At 42.7% G+C, this 20,896-nt stretch overlaps 2 protein-coding genes across 17 annotated transcripts in view; one reads left to right on the forward strand and one right to left on the reverse strand.

Moving 5' to 3' along the window:
- ATP5MF (ATP synthase membrane subunit f) overlaps positions 1-20,896 on the forward strand; it is a 140,104-nt gene that overhangs the window by 16,037 nt on the left and 103,171 nt on the right. The gene's annotated exons all lie outside the window — the stretch shown is intronic.
- On the reverse strand, positions 1,995-20,869 carry ZNF655 (zinc finger protein 655). 15 transcript variants are annotated; one of them, XM_050783991.1, is made up of 6 exons: positions 20,724-20,822; positions 18,500-18,662; positions 17,222-17,307; positions 16,651-16,777; positions 6,632-6,736; positions 1,995-6,185 (listed from the first exon to the last, which is right to left on the reverse strand). In XM_050783991.1, exons 2-6 carry the CDS (start codon positions 18,633-18,635, stop codon positions 4,843-4,845), a joined length of 1,797 nt encoding a protein of 598 aa, XP_050639948.1. In that variant the 5' UTR covers positions 18,636-18,662; positions 20,724-20,822; the 3' UTR covers positions 1,995-4,842. The 15 variants fall into 15 exon arrangements, with proteins under 15 accessions (XP_050639948.1, XP_050639949.1, XP_050639950.1 ...); XM_050783992.1 differs by lacking the exon at positions 20,724-20,822 and adding an exon at positions 20,494-20,715; XM_050783993.1 differs by lacking the exon at positions 20,724-20,822 and adding an exon at positions 20,490-20,715.

Genomic DNA, 20,896 nt, shown 5'->3' on the forward strand with positions numbered 1-20,896 from the left:
ACATGCTAGCTCTTTTGCTAAAACTCTTCCTGCTCCTCTCACCATGTTCCCCACCTGTCATCTACTTCTATCCACCCTTTTACTCAGGCCAAAAACCTAGGAATTTTCCCATTACCACTTTGCTCCACTGCTATAACCAGAGGTGACAGTGACTCATAGCAAGGATACATGTCCACCAGCAAGTTCTGGTTATCAGAAAAATATAAGAGTAAATTTGGTCACCGTGTAATGGAAATGCAAATCTAGTGATGGCAGCAGCGGTATCTTGACAGGAGATATGAATTTGGGAGCTCTGACCTGTGACCTGTCATTGTCAAAACTGTCCAAACCTGTTTCAGAGCACAGGTTTGACTAGCTCCCTAAAAAAACCTCAGGATATTCTCTCCTAGTATCCCAGAGAGCTCTGGGAGCGCTTGAGATCAGTTGCAAACTAATGACAATGAGTCATCAGCAATGTACTAGGGAATGAAGAGCTATCAAACTTCTCTGGGTTTTGAGATCTGTGTAATACCAACATCACTTTGGGGTATATTGTTGTTTTGTGTGTTTTCTTAAGACAAAGTCTCTCTGTCACCCAGGCTGGAGTGCAGTGGCACAATCTCGGCTCATTGCAACCTCTGCCTCCCGGGCTCAAGCTATTGTTGTGCCTCAGCCTCCCAGGTAGCTGGAATTTTAGGCGCACACCACCACGCTTGGCTAGTTTTTCTATTTTAAATATAGACCGGGTTTTGCCATGTTGGCCAGGCTGGTCTCAAACTCCTGACCTTAAGTGATCTGCCCGCCTCAGCCTCCCAAAGGGTTGGGATTACAGGCGTGAGCCACTGCACCAGGGCTGGGGTATGTTTACTAAAACATTCATCTGTAAAATGAAGCTAGCTGCTTTGCAGAATTGAGAATAAAGTTTAGATATGTACAAACATACGTGTGTGTAGGTAGGTGGAAAGACAGAAGATAAAGGTGCTCTCTACTATTCTTTTCTCTTCTCTCCCCTTTCAAGACCAAAATGACTCAGAACACAAACTCATGTATCAGGCCCCTTAAATAGCTGCTTAAAGGATTGCCCTGAAGGACTATTTTGATTCCGCATTTTTTAAAGTTTTATTTTATTTTATTTTAGAGACAGAGTTTTGCTCGTTGCCTAGGCTGGAGTGCAATGGCGTGGTCTTGGCTCATCCCAACCTCCACCTCCCAGGTTCAAGGGATTCTCCCGCCTCAGCCTCCCGAGTAGCTGGGATTACAGGCATGTGCCACCACGCCTGGCTAATTTTTTGTATTTTTAGTAGAGACGGGGTTTCTTCATGTTGGTCAGGCTGGTCTCAAACTCCCGACCTCAGGAGATCCGCCCACCTTGGCCTCCCAAAGTGCTGGGATTACAAGCATGAGCCACCACGCCCAGGAAAGTTTTACTTATTTAAAAAATATGGCTGGGCACGGCGGCTCACACCTGTAATCCCAGCACTTTGGGGGACCGAAGCAGGCAGATCACCTGAGGTCAGGAGTTTGAGACCAGGCTGGCCAACATAGTGAAACCCTGTCTCTACTAAAAATACAAAAATCAGCCAGGCAAGGTGGCAGGTGCCTGTAATCCCAGATACTTGGGAGGCTGACACAAGACAATCACTTTAACCCGAGGCGGAGGTTGCAGTGAGCCAAGATTGGGCCACTGCACTCCAGCCTGGGCAACAGAATGAGACTCTGTCTCAAAAAAAAAAAAAAAAAAAAAAAAAAAAAAAATTCCTAGTTCTACTGAAACCTCAAACTATTTAGTCTTATTTTATATACCAACAACTTCCCAATCAAATCTGCTTTAAGTTCCAAACATTCAGCTTTTGTTCCAGAGGTCTGTGGAAAAGCAAGCTTTGCATCAATGCAAAGGAAAATGATCCACTCTTGCTGTGAAGCAAGTTTCAGGAAGGAAAGGAGTTGCAGCCAGAGGTGATTCCAACATTCCCAAATGCTTCTGGCTGAGACCTTCAGATTTTGTTTGAAACAAATTCTCAGAATACCAAACACACCTTTATTCAAGTGGAAGTACAAAAGCACATTCCTAAACCAAATGCATACATGTGATTTTTACATATTCTGCTTTTTAGGGATTACATAATCCTGTTTCAGTCACCACAGGTGACTACTGGTCTCTATACATAAGGGTATACATGTTTGATAGGAAAAAACACATGCATTTTTCATTTGCTTTTACATTTAGATCAATTCATTTATATATCAATTTCATTTAGATTCCTACCTTGCCTTGATGAGATCCTATTCTTGCTGATGGCAAAGAAGTAAAATATAGTGGCAGAACTATCCTAGAGGTTAGCCATAGGAAGATTACAGAGTGAGCAATATATTTTTATATATTTGTTGAGGGTCCCTACTGAATATTATTAACACTGAACTATGAAAGCCTCAATTGCTGGACTGACAACAAGAATTTTAAACATCTGTCTCACTCACAAAATGTTATAAAGCTTAAGACAGAAAAATACGAAATGTTTTGACATTACCTAAAGAATCATGAACTCTTGTTCGGTGTATGATGGTGGCCCTGAACTTGAGCCAACATCTGTAATCACTTTTATCAATCAAAAAGCCATGTTCTTTTATATAGCCTGTAGACTATTAAAATACAAAAATGTGGCAATGGATAAACAACTATACACAAAGCCCTCACACTTCAAATACTGTCCTGGATTGATGAGGGGGGAAGCAGAATTCAATATTTATCTGCAATCCTAATGGTTAAAATTTTACCAGGAACAGACCTGCCACTCTCTTGAAATACTGTCTCTGAGATTAACATAAGAACAGCATCATCTCTGTTGGAAGGCTACATTCCCATATGATGCTGATTTGTGTGTGTTTTTATTTTATTTATTTTATTTATTTATTTGAGACAGAGTCCCGCTCTGTCGCCCAGGCTGGAGTGCAGTGGCGCGACCTCAGCTCACTGTAACCTCCACCTCCCAGGTTCAGGCGGTTCTCCTGCCTCAGCCTCCTGAGTAGCTGGGATTACAGGTGCACGCCACCACGCCCGGCTAATTTTTGTATTTTTAGTACAGACGGGGTTTCACCAAGTTGGCCAGGATGGTCTGGATCGCCTGACCTCGTGATCCACCTGCCTCAGCCTCCCAAAGTGCTGGGATTACAGGTGTGAGCCACCGCGCCCAGCCTGTGTATCTTCTTTATGTTTACCCTACCAAAAGCAGACCTGAGCATTTTGCTGGCCTGAGAGGTATATAAAAGAACTCTAAGCTTAGGCATGCAGAATAGGCACTGGATGAATGTAGTGAGGCTACCAGGAGTCTTTGTGGCTCCCTGATGTCCTTATCATCTCTCTTCTTCGCAGACTGTGGATGCACATAAGACAGCTAAAACCTTGGGCATCATTTGAAAATGTCTGGCTGCCTGCTACAATCTCAGGAGAGAGAATCCTTCATACTTACATTGGACTGGATGTATTTTCAATCCAATTATTTTTCTAAAAAAGATGCTTCGCTTTAGGAAATAAGACACCAGACCAGCAACATCAAGTAGGTATGGAATACTTGCTGGTGAAACGCTTAAAATTAGGAAACTTCTAAATCTTCTAAAGGTGCTTAAGAGAATGGAGAAGTTAATCAACAGGAATCCAAGTGTTGTGGCTGTAAAGCAATATGACATAGGATCCCTAGTAAAGAGCAGGCCTAAGAGTTGGTTTTGGAAGAACTTAGGCCAAGAACAGCAGAAAAAGCTAAATGAGCTACTTATGTCGATGTGTTTTAACATTGGTGCATTAGCAGCCTTACGGAAGTTGTGAACACTAAGAACCAATTTCAAAAAAAAAATAAAAATGTTTATAGGGCATATTAAAATAAAAACAGCTTAAATGAGTTCTATGAATAAAATAGGCCCGGCACAGTGACTCACGCCTGTAACCCCAGCACTTTGGGAGGACAGGTGGGAGGATTGCTCGAGGCCAGGAATTCGAGACCAGCCTGGGCAACAAAGCAAGACCCCATCTCTGTTCTTTTTAATATCAAAATTATAATAAAAAAGTAAAAATAAATGTACCTACTTAGAATACATATTAAATAAAGGAACTCCATGAGAAAATGGCACTGCATTTACCAAGTCAACCCTAGATTTTTGTGTAATGAAAAAGATTGGGACTACATATTAACAATTTCATAAACAAATAATCAACAATTTTCTCTCCATTATTTTGATGTTGGGTAAAGCCTGAAATGTGGTGTCAAGTTTTTCCATTTGCATTACATCAAATTCTTGTCTACTACGGATATTCTGATATGACAAAGACTAAACTCCTATTGAAAGATTTGCCATTTACTACACTCAAATAAGTTATCTTAGGTATAAATTCTTTGATGTTGAATGAGTGTTGGGTTATGACTGAATCTCCTCACACACATACATGTTTATTACATTTATAATCTTTTTGCATGGCATGAATTTGATACTAAACAAGGTAGTTTCTTTGACTGATGGCTTTTTCACATTCACTGCAGCAATGGAATTTTATTCCCGTGTGAATTATCTGAATGTGACTAAGATATGAAAATATTAACAGCATGAAAAATTTACCACATTCAATACATTTATAAGATTTCTCACTGGTATCGATTTCCAGAGTCAATTAGAAGTTTAACACTAATACCTTTTCTTCATTCGTCACATTCAGAGGGTTTCCCTCTGGTGTGAATTATCTGATGCTGAGCAATGGTTGAGCTATGACTGAAGGTTTTACCACATGCAGTACATACATGATTTCTCCCTGGTGTGAACGCTCAGATGCTGAATGAAGCCTGAATTTGACTAAATGTCTTCCCATCTTCATTACATTCATGAGTTCTCTTTGGTATGAATGCTCTGATGTTGAACCAGGTGTGCTCTCTGACTGGAGTTCTTTTCCCATACATCACAATCAAAGGCTTTCTGTCTGGTGAGGACTTCTTGTTGCAGGATAAGATCTGAGCTATGACTGTAACTGCCCTCATACTCATTACATTCATATGATTTCTCTTTCCTATGCATTTTGTGATGCTGAATAAGGCATGAGGTTTGACTGAAAGCTTTTCCACATTCATTACATTCATGCGCTTTCTCTCCTGTGTGAATTCTTTGATGCTGAATAAGAAGATGTGAATTCAATCTGAAGTCTTTTCCACATTCATTACACGTATAGGGCTTTTCTCTGAAATGAATTCCTTGTTGTTTAATATAGGTCAACCCATATTCATCATACTCATAGGCTTTCTCTTCATGATGGACCCTCTGATGTTCAAGTAGGTATGAAGTATGGCAGAAGTCACTGCCACATATAGTACACTTACAGGGCATCTCTTTGTGAATTTTCTGATGTTGAGTAAGGTGGACACTACGACTGAAGACTCTTTCACAACTGCTACATTTGTAAGATTTGGCTCTGGTGTGAATTTTCTTGTGCTGAATAATGCCTGAGCTTGGACTACAGGATTTATCAGACGCTTCACAGGATTTATCAGATGCTTCACATTTGTAAGGTTTTTCTCTAGTGTGTATTCTTTTATGTCGACTAAGACTTGAGCTCTGACTGAAAGACTTCTCACATTCTTTACATTTGTAGGGCTTCTCTCTAGTATGGATTCTCTGATGTCTAGTAAGGGCTGAACTCTGATGGAAAATTTTCCCACATACATCACATTTATAGGATTTCTCAGTGTTAGGGATGCTCTCCCATTTATTAAGGTGGGAGAGATCCATTAAGCTTTCCTTACATTCACTACTCTGAAAATCCTGTGTTAGATTTATGTGTTCATGTTTACCAGAGGCTGAATTCTGGCTGAAGCTCATGTCGTACTTATCACTGTCATCGGTCTTCTGTATTCTAAGAACTCTCTGATCCGCATCAATAGTAGAGTCCAGACTGAAGCTTTTCTCGGGTTCATTACATTCATTGTTCTTCTCACTGGTGAAGGTTTCCTTGCTGATTGTTATTTGCCTAAACTCTCTCTCCAGGTACAGAAATTTCCTTAGAATTTCCTGAAGCCTTTCTAATCTGTCCTCAGACTTATACACTTCTCTAGTCTCAGGAACTTGGGTAATACCGTGTTTGAGTCTTCCTACTCTCACTTTGTACGAATGTACTTCTTCCGAAATTTTCTGCTTAGGAATCGACAGCTTGTTTTCTTCTCTGGTCTCTCCATCTGATACAATATATAAATAGAAAATGCAAACGTAATCTGTACCCTGTGCTTAGGAAAAGAAAACTCAGATGAGAAAACTAAACAATGTAGTATCTACAAGGACAAGAAAAGTTTATTTCCTCTGAAAAACAGGCACAAAATCTCAACAGCAGAAGTAAGGGCATAAACAGGAGCAGTGAGGTAAAACAGCGGACATGTTCAGCAGAGTAAGGAGATAACAGGGAAACAGTTGAAAGAATTTTAGATAAGCAACTTCATTAGGGGTCTAGTACGACATATGCACAGGTACTAAACAAATGGGAAAGGTCAGCCTAACTGAAGGGAAAAGGAAGGAACTCTCCATGCTAGCACACACACAGAGCTCTTCATTCTGAGTGCCAAAGCAGCTACAACTTGGCTGAACAACTTTTACTTCCCTACTAATTGATTGATTCTGCCTTACTCACCTGAGCAGTCACCTCTTAAGACTTCTCTAGTCTTAGTTTCCAGATCAAAGACCTGTAGATCCTGTTCCAGCTGGGAGATCCCATCAGGCTTGGAAATTGGAAATCCTGCTCATAGAGAAGGAAATGGAATGTGGCAATGTATCCCCAGGTCCTACACCAGTCACTTTTTCTTTTAACTAATGATTAAGAGAGAGAGGTCAATTCTGAGAAGGCATTAATTAGGAAGGCCTGGAGAGTGAAGAGGGCAAAGATCTTCTACAAGGAGCTCAGATTTGTGCTCTAGAGAGATGTGTGTTAAGGGGCAAGGTGATGACTTGGGAGCAGAAGGATTCATTTAAATATTATTCAGACAACAGAATGTGTGCATGGGTTTGTCTTCACAGAAGTTATCATTATCACTCTCCATCTGTTACCTAAAGATTAATCTTCAGATTAGATCTGGTCTACAAGTATCAAAACGGAGGTCATCAAAATATAATTCTGCTGGACTGGAGAAAGGTGAAACTCAAGCACCTGCTGCACGGTTAGCTAACCTGTAGCAACAGAATCAGTGAAAACGAAATAAATATTCTAAGGACCAATCTCAAGAAACAATTTGTTTCAGTGCACATAAGAAAAAAAAGAGTAATATGACACATTCTTACCCATTAGGAGTGTAGTATTTATTCGATAAACATTTATGAAGTGCCTCCTCTATGCAAAGCATGCAGGGGAGAAAGAGGCCAAGAAGGTCCCTTCCCTTGAGGACCTCACACTCTACACAGAAACAGCTCTAAACAACTAACTACAATAAAATATAGAGAGTAAAGTGCAATCAGTGCATCTTCACATAAAACAGTCCTTCTATGGCTTGCATAATGCAATGATTGGATATAAATCTCTTTTAAGGCTAAAGCAACACACAGTCAGCTTCCAAAGAGACAGAATTTTAATACTATTAGTATCAAAGGGCAGTTTTTATATTTGTCCATCCCAGAAAGCTTCTAATAGCACACATACAAGGTCTGGCTCAAGCCCCTCATCTCCAAAAACCTTTCTCTTCATTTACTGAATGTGTACCAAATTTGTTAGTTGTTCCTCTTATCCTGACATGTCACATATAATGGTGTTTACATAGATTTTTTTAAGTGGTTTCAGGCATTATCACTCATACTTGATTTATAAACTCTTTGATAGAAGGGACCAGGTATCTTGTATCTTGTACTTCCTTTCATTAATTTACTTAACAGCTACTTATTGAGTGCCAACTCTGTGCGCCCAAGCATCAGTGTATTAAAAGCCACCCAATTTTATAAAAAGGGCACTGGGGCTGGAAAATATGAAGAGCTGACAGCTGCCCCGAAAATTCCACGTGAGAGCCTATGAGCAAGGAGATCAGAATAGATAGAAGAAAAGTATTTACTGTGTTTCTGAAATCCTGCTGGACATTTAGAGTCAGTTCTCCTTGTGGATATTTATTTAATTAAGGTCTGCTATGTCAAATGAAATCGTTTCGGAAGTTTAAAAAGTAAAGTTAGTGTTAACATGAAGCAGCAATCAATATTATTCTCAGAATTCCAATAACATAATTTGCAACTTTTAACTGAGATATTTAAGGTGTCTGTCGATATTTAGTAACTGAAAGAAATTCTGGCTGTTTATTCCATATCTACACTTAAAACACATACGCACAACCAAAAAGGTGGTCTTGATATAGGATGAGGGGTTTGATTTTAGACATCTGTTTAATGTAATGTAGGAAGGTGTAAGAGAAAATGCCCAGCAGATGAGTATGCAAACGCATACAGAGTGATAAAATGGACTTCAGAGAGTAAGAAGGGAAAGGGTGGGAGAAGGGATAAGGGATAAAAAACTACATATTAGGCACAATGTACACTATTCCAGTGACAGGTGCACTAAAATCTCAAAATTCACCACTATGTGATATAATTCATCCATGTAACAAAAAACCACTTGTACCCCCAACACTACTGAAATAACTTTAAAAAAAAAAAAAAAAGAGAGAGAAAACGCTGAGCAGGCACAGATACAATATCACAGTTTAGAAGAGGGAACAGGGTATCATCAGTATCATCAAAATATTATTAAGTTTTACCAAGTATTTGGTAGGTGCGAAGTACCTAAGAGCTCTCTTAGGTTTTCACTCATTTAATACCATAAATTTAAAAGGTAGAAACTATTATTATAGCCATTTTACAGATGGGAATACTAAGATTCACAGAGGTTAAGTAGCTTGCCCAAGGTTACAATAACTGGTAATGCTTAGTTTTCAAACCTGTAGAGTCTTATTTCAAAACCTAGCCTTTAAACAATCTGCTAGTTAAAAAAAAAAAAAAAAAAAATATATATATATATATATATATATATATATATGATTTTGCCTCCTAACAAGCCCTGAAAAAAAATAAATAATGATTGTGGACAAAATTCATCCCTTCCTCCAAATTACACACAGAAAGAACATGTAAGTTTTCTTGCCACTAGCCTAAATGCCTGTTTCCTAAATTTAACTCAAAACTTTGCTTTCAAAAATAGGTACTTGCTTTACATTTTTCCTGTTTAAAATTAATGTATTAAAACCTTTTGATTTTATTTAAATCTTGAGTTTTCTAATATGATTTATAAAATATTGACAGTGAAGTAAAAGGTAATAATACAAACAACAGAGAAAAAGTGATTAGAATAATACACGGTGAGCCAGGAGCCTAAATAATTGGGAGTTGTAGAAGTGTTACTTAAAAGGGATCTATGGCTGGGCACAGAAGCTCACATCTGTAATTCCAGCACTTTGGGAGGCCAAGACGGACAGATCGCTTCAGCCCAAGAGTCAGAGACCAGCCTGGGCAACATAGTGAGATCCCATCTCTACAAAAAATACAAAAATTAGCCAGGCATGGTGGCACATGCCTGTAGTCCCAGCTACTTGGGAGGCAGAGGCATAATGATCCCTTGAGCTCAGAAGGTCCAGGCTGCAGTGAGCTGAGATCACACCATTGTACTCCAGCCTGGGTGAGAGTGAGATCCTGTCAGTCAGTCAGTCAATCAACCAATAAACCAATCAATGGGATCTATGTACCAGGCATGGTGGCTCACACATATAATCCCAGCACTTTGACAAGCCAAGGCAGGAGGATCTCATGAGCTCAGAAATTTGAGACCTGACTGGGGAACATAGACTCTGTTGCTACAAAAAATTAAAATTAAAAATTAAAAGTGATCTAAAAGATGATTTATTTTCAAGGAAATGCAAATCCCTTTACAATAAAAATGCAAACCCCGGCCAGGCGCAGTGACTCACGCCTGTAATCCTAGCACTTTGGGAGGCCAAGGCGGGCAGATCACAAGGTCAGGAGATCGAGACCATACTGGCTAACACAGTGAAACCCCGTCTCTACTAAAAATACCAAAAGTTAGCCAGGCATGCTGGCGGGTGCCTGTAGTCCCAGCTACTCGGGAAGCTGAGGCAGGAGAATCGCTTGAACCCAGGAGGCAGAGGTTGCAGTGAGCTGAGATCGCGCCACTGCACTCTAGCCTGGGCGACAGAGTGAGACTCCATTTCAAAAAAACAAAACAAAAAAAAAAAATGCAAACCCCTAAGCAATAATCCAAACAAAAATCAATTTGAGGAAACTCCACTATAAATAAATAATTGGAACACATTCCTAAAATTTTTATTTGTATTTAAAAATCTGGTCTATAGCTCGTATCACTTGCTGTTCTTTCCAAAATATTAAAGTTACTAGCACAAGCCAGGTACTTAATTTTTTTTTTTTTTTTTGGTGGGGGTGTATGGAGTTACCCAGGCTGGAGTACAATGACACAATCTTGGCTTGCTGCAACCTCCACCTCCCGGGTTCAAGTGATTCTCCAGCCTCAGCCTCCTGGGTAGCTGGAATCACAGGCACATACCACCACGCCTGGCTAATTTTTGTATTTTTAGTAGAGACAGGGTTTCACCATGTTGGTCAGGCTGGTCTCGAACTCCTGACCTTGTGATCCGCCCATCTCACCCTCCCAAAGTGCTGGGATTACAAGCGTGAGCCACCACACCCAGTACAAGCCAGGTACTTATATGCATAATCAAATTCAATGCTGTACAACCCAGAAGGTAGATGTTGTTTTTCATGTTTTATAAATGAAGAAAATGAGTGTCAGATTAAATAATTTGCTCAACATACTGGAACCCAAGTTTGATCCCACAGTTTATATTCTTTCCAACCTACCATACTGCCTATCAAAGAAAGCATTAGTAGCAGGTTCTCTTGACACTGATGTGAATGCCTTTTTTTTTTTTTTTTTTTTGAGACAGAGTCTCACTCTGTCGCCCAGGGTAGAGTACTCTGGAGGCACGATCTCAGCTCACTGCAACCTCCACCTCTTGGGTTCAAGTGATTCTTCTGCCTCAGCCTCCAGAGTAGCTGAGATTACTGGCATGTGCCACTATGCCCAGCTAATTTTATTTTTAGTAGAGACGGGGTTTCTCCATGTTGGTCAGGCTGATCTCGAACTCTCAACCTCAGATGATCTGCCCGCCTAGGCCTCCCAAAGTGCTGGGATTACAGGTGGCTCATGCCACCACGCCCGGCCGACTCTATGCTTTCAAAATATGCACTTGTTTTACATTTTTCCCATTTAAAATTAACGTATTAAAACCTTTTGATTTTAAGGCTGGATGTGGATCACATGAGGCCAAGAGTTCAAGACCAGCCTGACCAACATGGCAAAATCCCATCTCTACTAAAAATACAAAAATTAGCTGGGTATGGTGGTGCATGCCTGTAGTCCCAGCTACTGTGGAGGCTGAGGTACAAGAATAGCTTTGGGCCTGGGAGGTGGAGGTTGCAGTGAGCTGACATTGTGCCACCACACTCCAGCCTGAGTGACAGAGCAAGCCTCTTGTCTAAAAAAAAAAAAAAAAAAAAAAAAAAAAAAAGATTTTATTTAAATCTTGAGAGTTTTTGAATAAAATTTTATTTATTTATTTATTTATTTTTTTTTTTTTTTTTTTTTGAGACGGAGTCATGCTCTGTCACCCAGGCTGGAGTGCAGTGGCCGGATCTCAGCTCACTGCAAGCTCCGCCTTACACGCCATTTTATTTAAATCTTGAGACGAGTCATGCTCTGAGCAGATGGCCGGATCTCAGCTCACTGCAAGCTCCGCCTCCCGGGTACACGCCATTCTCCTGCCTCAGCCTTTTAGTTTTTTGTATTTTTTTAGTAGAGACGGGGTTTCACACGTGTTAGCCAGGATGGTCTCGAATAAAATTTATTTTAATCTGGTCTTCAAAAATAACAGTTAAAGCCGAGCGTGGTGTTGGCTCACATGTGTAATCCCAGGACTTTGGGGAGCTGAGGCAGGCAGATCACTTGAGTCCAGAAGTTCAACAGCCTGGGTAACAGCTAAATACCTTCTTTACTAAAAACAGAAAAAAATTACACTGTGGTACAGGCCTATATGCCCCACTACATAGAAGGCTGAGGTAGGAGGATCACCTGAGCCTGGGGGGAAGTCCAGGCTGCAGTGAGCTGTTATTTTGCCACTGTATTCCAGCCTGGGAGACAAGAGGAGACCCTGTCTCAAAAATAGTAATAATAATATTTAAAATCTACCATATTATATGGTTTGCTGCTTTTACTACAGCTATGCTTTTAGCCATCTGAAAGTTTCACGCTTTTCTTCCTGGTCCTTAATACACAAATAATCTCTCTCCATAGCAATATCATTCTTTTGTAGATACCTGCTGGACTGGAATGTGTCCCTAGAGAGTTTTACTTTTTGAGTGCATGTCTTTCTGGTCCCAAACTATAAACTGGCCTGTCTGTCCAATTTGTTATGGCATTTTGAATTTTTCTTGTCATCAGAGTACACACAACTCACCAAAAATATTAAAAACTTCACGTGTAGTTGAACTTATAGTCCTAAAGGCACAAAGTAGTGAGAAAGTGCAGGGGCTTCAGAGGCAGATCTGGTCCCAATCCTCTCACTGATCCTGCAAAGATCACTTAACTTCTCTGAGCCTCAGTTTCCTCAGATATAAAATGGAGCAGTATCATCTGCTCACAGGGTTATAGTAAGGATTAAATGAGATATATATATCTCATTTATATATATATATATATATCCCATTTACATATATATACACACACACATATAAATGTCCTATGTCTGTGTGTGTGTGTGTGTGTGTGTATACACACACACATATCTATAGCACCCAATAACATACTGGCTGTTCAATAAATATTAAATAGCTGTGACAATGGAAAACATTCTGTGCAAAATCACTGTAATCCTTCATGACATCAAGTTAAAAAAGCAGAGAGTATGTGCCAAACATTCCCAATCTATTGACCCAGTTAGTATCAACTAGAATTTTAACAAGCATGTTTCTGAGGCCAGCATCTAATAGGGCACCTGCCACACTGACCATGTGAAAAGCAACCCGGTCCCCTTTCCCAGTCTTAATCTCCCACACTAAGTAACAGGTAACTTCCCTATGGATAGTGACCCACAAGCAAATTGTTCATTCATCATCAATGGAGTATGTTCCTTTTTAAATTATGTGGTAATGAAAACTACTTATTACCGACTTCTTTACTCAGCTATTTGTACTCTGTATATTTACTGCTACATAGTGGAAGCACTTAAGCAAAGGACCAACGTCCTGATGTCTGTGACAAATACAATCTGGAGGCCGGGCGCAGTGCCTAACACCTGTAATTCCAGCACTTTGGGAGGCCGAGGCAGGCAGATCACCAGGTCAGGAGATCGAGACCATCCTGGCTAAGATGATGAACTCCGTCTTTACTAAAAATACAACAAAAAATTAGCTGGGCATGGTGGTGGGCGCCTGTAGTCCCAGCCACTCGGGAGGCTGAGGCAGGAGAATGGTGTGAACCCGGGAGGCGGAGCTTGCAGTGAGCCGAGATCACACCACTGCATTCCAGCCTGGGCGACACAGTGAGACTCCATCTCAAAAACAAAACAAAACAAAATACAATCTGGAGCTCCTGCCATGAGAAAACGATGTAAACTGGAAAGCAGGACTGAATCATAAAGTCTTAGCTGGGTGTGGTGGCTCACGACTGTAATCCCAGCACTGTGGGAGGCTGACACGGGCAGATCACGAGGTCAGGAGATTGAGACCATCCTGGCTAACATGGTGAAACCCCGTCTCTATTAAAAGTACAAAAAAATTAGTCGGGCGTGGTGGTGAGTGCCTGTAGTCCCAGCTACTTGGGAGGCTGAGGCAGGAGAATGGCATGAACCCAGGAGGCAGAGCTTGCAGTGAGCCGAGATGGTGCCACTGCACTCCAGCATGGGCGACAGAGCGAGACTCCGTCTCAAAAAAAAAAAAAAAAAAGTCTTACAACCCCAAAAAGTTAAATTAATAAATGTATAAACTTAACCCAGTTGTGCCAGAGGTTGCACATTTTTTTTGTTAAACATCAGACCTTGGCGATGACCTTGAGCAGCAAGATATAAATCATTCCCGCAAGCTTAGTGTTCCAATAATGGAACTCTAGGCATAAATGAGTTAAATTTCAGATGAAGTTTGCTGAATCCACAAATATGAAAATGACTTCCCAATGATTGTAAAAATAACTGCTAAGGAGATGCTGCTAACTTGATCACAAAAGCAAGATGAGTAGAAGGGTCTCTTACATCATGTGTATGTCTCTTGTATGTGTAAGTGTGCATGCATGTGGAGTGTGCATGCAGAGATAAGAGAGGAAATGGGATAAAGTTCAATCTATAGCATACTATGCTATTAGACTGCATTAAACTGCTACAAAGTTTCTTTACTTCAAAAAGTAGACAGGTTAACTGTTGGAAACTCTGTAATTATTAGACAAAATTAACAGTACTTTACAATTATATGTATGTCACTTTACAGTTTACAAAGTTATTAAGTAGATATTCATTTTGATGTGCTGAAATAAATTTAACTTCTTTGCCCTCCCTTCTCCCCTCCATCAAGGACAGAGTAAGGAACACTTAATCAGGAAAGGCAATATAAACACATCAATCTGTACAGAACCACAAAGAATAAAGGGGAAGAAGGTAGGACCTTGAAGAGGGCCACAGGGACTTCAAGGAAGGAAGAAACCAGAATGTTAAACATGAGGAAAGCCCAGGGTTCACAGGAGAGTTAGGCACCATACGGGGCAGGTTGTGTTTGCCACATAAAAGGAGGGGCACACAGCGTAAGTTTCACATTCTAAAATAATACGAAAAGACCGTAACTGAAGAGCTGAAGTTGGAATTTCTGGTTTCTCACAACACAAGTAGATGATGACCACAAACCATGGTTTCTGAATGAACTGAGTTCAAAATGCATCTGGTTGCAACAGAGGGCTTCCTTGGACCCTAACATTAGAAATTAAACAGAGGTAATTTGAGGAGCTGCGATTTTACACAGTGGTGGCATCCTGGGGAGCTTCTATTCCATCAGTCAAGTTTAATATCTCACAATCGTGGAAAAGGAGTTTCCGAGCAGGGACGAGCAATATCGATGGGAAGCCGATACTTGGGCCATCTCTTGGAGATTCCTGCTGTAAGGATGGCAAGTGTTTCTCCAGAGAAAGCACTTGCCTGGGTATGACTCAGGGCCGGGCAGGAATTCACACTATGAATCCGGGTGGTGGGAAGGCGGAGAAGTATGCCTACAAAGATTAAAGAGCCGGGAATGGAAAACACACTAAAAACCGTCCCAGTGGGCAGGCTGCCTCCCCACAGATAAGAAGACCTTGAATTCTGAGCATAGTCAGCGGGAGACAAAGCAATGCCCTGGATACCAGCAGCATAGACAAAGCCAACGGGAAAAAAAAGAAAATAAAACGCGTGATTCAGTATTTACACACACAAAAAGAAGAGTGCAGAAGCAAGCAAGAAACTAAAGAAAAAGGAGGCCGGCTGCAGTGGCTCATGCCTGTAATTCCAGCACTTTGGGAGGCTGAGGAGGGTGGATCACTTGAGGTCAAGAGTTCGAGATCAGCCTGACCAGCACAGTGAAACTCCGTCTCCTCTAAAAATACAAAATTAGCCGGGCGTGGTGGCCCACGCCTGTAATCCCAGCTACTTGGGAGGCTGAGGCAGGAGAATTGCTTGAACCCGGGAGGCAGAGGTTGCAGTGAGCTGAGATTGCACCATTGCACTCCAGCCTGGGCAACAAGAGTGAAACTCTGTCTAAAAATAAAATTAAATTAAAAATATAATATAAAAAATAAACTAAAGAGAAAGGAACAATGCTCACACCAAGGGAGCTGCCGACAAACCCTACTGATGCTTCCCGGCAGCACTACAGCTTGCCTAGTCCCAGCTTCCTACTATACCTTTCAAAATGACAATGGAGAGATATGAGTTAAGCATTGACCCCACCTCAGCGTGGGGTAAACATCTGAGATTTCTGCTGCCCTGGGTGCAGTTACGTTGGATTACCATTCTGGGTGACTCACTGAAATGTACTCACAGTGAGTCATGCCTTCAAATGACATCTCAAGTTCTGCCTGCTTGGAGATACATCTGGGGATCTTAAGGGGTGAGGGACTACTCAGCAAGAAGGAATTTAGCCTGTCTTTTTAAACGGCATTTCTTTTTCCTGGAAAAATGGGAAATTCTCCAATTCTCCAATACAGGGACACTGAGATACCAAAGAGGAAAGTGTCCGGTTGGAGGTTGGGAGGCCACCCTGGGGTCTCTCCTACAAAAATGGAAGAGAAAAGAGTGAGAAATCAAGCAAAGCACAAGAAAGTTTCCCTTTGCTAAAAGGGAACAGATGCCCCACAATGGCCAGAAATATGAACTGGGGATGAGGAGAATATCTCCTCTTGGCACCCCCAAACAAACCTTAATTATCCCTCCCAGAGAAGATGACATGAAAGATAAGGATTCAGAGGTTCTAAGACCTGGAATCTAAGCCACACTCTACAGACCTTCTCAGAGACCTTATACTTATGAAGAAACAAGAAAGTAAAGAAATTCAAATAGATAAACCAAATAATAAGGAAGTCCTTACCCAGTGAGACCACGTTCCCATAATTCTCTAACATCACTTCTCTGTAGAGGTCCCTCTGAACAGGGTCCAGGTATCCCCATTCCTCTCGAGTAAGGTGCACAGCCACATCCTCGAATGTCACAAACTCCTGAAATAACACATCCTGGCTGCTCTGAGGAATGAGAACACTGTAGTACCACGGCCAGAGAATGAAGATCATAGCGAGGGAATGAGAACACTGTAGCATCATGGCCAGAGAATGAAGATCACAGAGAGGGTATCCGGTATGTACTTACGTTGAGGAGGAGGGAGAACAGATTAGAACCTATGGAATAAAGCCCATAACCCTTTAACATCTAATAAGCACCCGTCACACAACCATGAACAAAGAAAAAACAGAGTTTGCTCATGGTACTGGGGAGATGGGAAGTTGGTTTATGTGAAGTCCAGGTCTCTGAAGAGGATCAATTCCCAAACTGGATTCTGCTATTGAAAAAAATTCCAGGCAAGGTCTACAGATGGGATGAGTGAGAGGCCACACTCCATCAGTAGCAATAGTCCCTGAGGAAATGCAGAGGGTTCCTCAGCTCACCTGGTACCTGGCTGTCAAGAGCGCAGCTGCCTGGTCTCCTGGGCTTCCCTCACAGGGAAGAGCAGGCACCTGGGGAACAGGTGGAGCTGAGGGAGGAGAAAGGAGTGAAGGGTGAGAGCAGCCCTAACCCAGGACTCCCTTTCAGAGGAGGCCTCTCCAGCCCAAGGGGTGTCAGCAGGACCCTCCTCAATACTCTAGTAAAACCAATGAACATTTTTTAGGTATTGGGTTGTGTCTACTCTGCTTTGTCTCAGTACTTGCATGTCTTATGCAAGTTTAGACCTGTGATACAGGATTTTCTTATGAAAGCTTGTATTTCACTTTATTTTCATCACATGACAGTCCTCTTACAGAGGAGTAAGACTATACTTGTTTTGCAGATGGGCAAAGCAAAGCATAAAGACTTGAGGGGACTTGTCCTGGGCTAGGGTTATTTAGCAGACTTCTGACCCTTTCCAGGCACTGTTCTAGACACTTGATAAGCCTTTCTCTTGTGAATGGGCACTGTCTCAACCAGTGTGTAAAGCCCCCAAGAACAAGAAATGGTCATCTGTTTCCTCGAAATATTTTCTACAGTCCCACAATCCCCCACAGCACTCTACACATTGTGCCACTTGATCTGTGTGGGTGACACACAAGTTATTTCAGGCACTAGGGTTAACCACAGGCAATCTAAGACACAGCTCTTACAAAACAAAGGAAGAAAAAGACCAACCTACCTATACGATACAGAAAAGTGTGACTGCATAGTCAAAATACAGTATATATACATTCATACAGGCATTGTGTCCAACCAAGGAATTAAATGGTTGCTTCCTCGACCAAATTTAGTCTAGTCACAAAAAACTGCAGTTACAACAGAATGGATGGCAGGTGACAAAGCAAAGCAAAACTAAGTGAAGGGAACCAGGGAAGGAAAGGTCCTGAATCTAAGAGGAAGTGAGAGCCAGGAAAGGACTGTGAGATGTGGCAAAAGCAGCATATTTTAGAAATTATTCCGATGTGAGAACTGGGATGAAGTGAAGGTTGCCTGAAGGAAAAACAACCACAGCGAGTAAGTAGCCATCACTCTGCTTATTTAAGAAAGATGAGCTGTCCTTAATAAAAGGGCTCAGACTAGGACTGAACTGAGTCACACCTGCCCCTGCTTTCATTCCTCCCTCTAGGGACCACATTCTTATTCCAGTTCTTGACCTCTCTCACACCAGTCCCAGGAGCCCCCTCGGGAGCCCCTCCACACTCCCACTCTCCCGGATAGAAGTGCTATCTCTGCCTTACCCCCAGCGAGTCCCTGTTCCATGTCGGTGTCCTGCACAAACTGAGGCTCTGGGGACAGACACTCAGACTGGGTCTCCAAAGACTGAAACTGGACCCTTGGTGACCCTGCTGCTTCCTGGGCTGGTATTTCCTCCATCACTGCTCTGGAGGACAATGACCATCACTGCAAGGTGAGATTAAGATAAATTACTGTAATAAGTTAAAACATTTCATCATTTTATATCATCAGGACTTTGCAAAATATCTTACACACTGAGGATATTCAATAAAAATTAGTTGATAATGATTAACCACCCTAAATAAGTTACAGAGGCCTGGTGCGGTGGCTCACGCCTGTAATCCCAGCACTTTGGGAGGCCGAGACGGGCGGATCACGAGGTCAGGAGATCGAGACCATCCTGGCTAACACAGTGAAACCCCGTCTCTACTGAAAAATACAAAAAACTAGCCGGGTGTGGTGGCGGGCACCTGTAGTCCCAGCTACTCAGAAGGCTGAGGCAGGAGTATGGCGTAAACCCGGGAGGCGGAGCTTGCAGTGAGCTGAGATCCGGCCACTGCACTCCAGCCTGGGTGACAGAGCGAGACTCCATCTCAAAAAAAAAAAAAAAAAAAAAAAAAAAAAAAAGTTACAGAAAAATGGGGCCAGGTGCAGTGGCCTGTAATCCCAGCACTTTGGGAGGCTGAGGCGGGACAATCACTTGAGGTCAAGAGTTTGAGACCAGCCTGATCAACATGGTGCAACTTCATCTCTACTAAAAACACAAAAATGAGCCAGCATGCTGGTACTGGTCTGTAATCCCAGCTATTTGGGAGGCTGAGGCAGGAGAATTGCTTGAATCCAGAAGGCATACGTTGCAGTGAGCCAAGATCTCACCACTGCACTCCAACCTGGGTAACAGAGTGAGACTCCGTCTCAAAGAAAAAAAAGAGAAAGAAAGAAAAAGAAATATGGATATGCTTCAGCTTTAAATACTTAAAAACCAAATCATATGATCCAAGTACGGAGGAGTCTCTAATTTGGAATTCGCAGCATTAAAAAAAATCAACACAGTACAATTCAATAGTGTAAAACTTTCTGTAGAAAGTTTAAAATATTTAAAATTGGCCACGTGGGGTGGCTCGAGCCTGTAATCCCAACACTTTGGGAGGCCCAGACGGGTGGATCCCTTAAGCTCAGGAGTTCCAGACCGTCCTGGACAACACGGTGAAACCCCATCTCTACAAAAAATAAAAATAAATAGCCAAGCGTGGTGGGCCAGGCCTGTAGTTCCAGCTACTGCAAAGGCCAAGGAAGGAGAATCGCTTGAGCTTGGGAGGTAGAGGCTGCAGTGAGCTATGACTGCGCCACTACACTCCAGCCTGTATGACAGCCCGTCTCAAATAAAATATTTAAAATTTACAATTTTCTTTGGAGGCTCAAGTTGGTGCCCAGAGAAAAACGCTGGTTATGATTACTCATTTTAATTTTGTTTTAGTAGAGATGGGAGTTTCCCTATGTTGCCCAGGTTGGACTTGAACTCCTGGCCTCAAGCAATCCTCCCACCTCGGCCTCCCAAACTGCGGGGATTACAGGCGTGAACCACCGTGACAGGCCCGCGTTTACGTAAATAAACTCATTTAAATAAATAAACAAACAGCAGCCCCCTTAGGAATGTCTTGGTAACACCGTCAGCCCACTCTGATTTACTAAACGGGCTTAGCAAATAAAACTCCACTTCTGGGGCAGGCCCTTCGCTAACCCAGACCAGCTAGGCTGGCCTTTTCCCGCAATCCTGAGAGCAACGCAGGGAAAAGCCGCGGTTCGAACAGGTTTGAGCGGCGTCCTTCAGGCCCAAGGACGCATGAGGGTGCCGTCCCCCTCCCACCACCCTCGCCCTGGGCCCTCGCCGGGCTCCCAGCTCGGTCCTCAGAAGGCCTTGCCCGGCGCTGCCCTCCTCCCACTTCCCTTTTAGGCCAAGGCAAAGTCCCAAAAGAACCAGGGGGGCCATACCGACCAGCTCGCACCAGGGCACGGTCGCCGGCTCCTGACGGCGGGGCCCTAGGTTCGCGAGGTGAAGGAACCAGGGCTGAAGAAAAACAGGCCCTCCTCGCACCCGGGCCTCCGCGCACTCTCGGGGAAGCAAACCACTGTCGGCCGCAGACAGACGCCGCCTCCTTCTACGCCAGTGAAGGCGAAACAAGCGGCTACCCCACTGCGACCCCAGAACGGCTTCCGGGTACTCACCGAGGGGAGGGGCGGGCCTGGCAGCTGTCCTGTCACCTACACACCCGCGCTCCGGGCCACCACAGCTTCTCCCGGGCCGCTCTAGACACCCCGGAGGCCGGCGCTTCTCGGTAGCACTTCCGGCGACGGAGTGCAGGGCCCAGAATGAGGGCCCCCTCACCCCGCCGCGGCAT

This window comes from Macaca thibetana, chromosome 3, assembly GCF_024542745.1.
Source record: "Macaca thibetana thibetana isolate TM-01 chromosome 3, ASM2454274v1, whole genome shotgun sequence".
NCBI lineage: Eukaryota > Metazoa > Chordata > Mammalia > Primates > Cercopithecidae > Macaca > Macaca thibetana.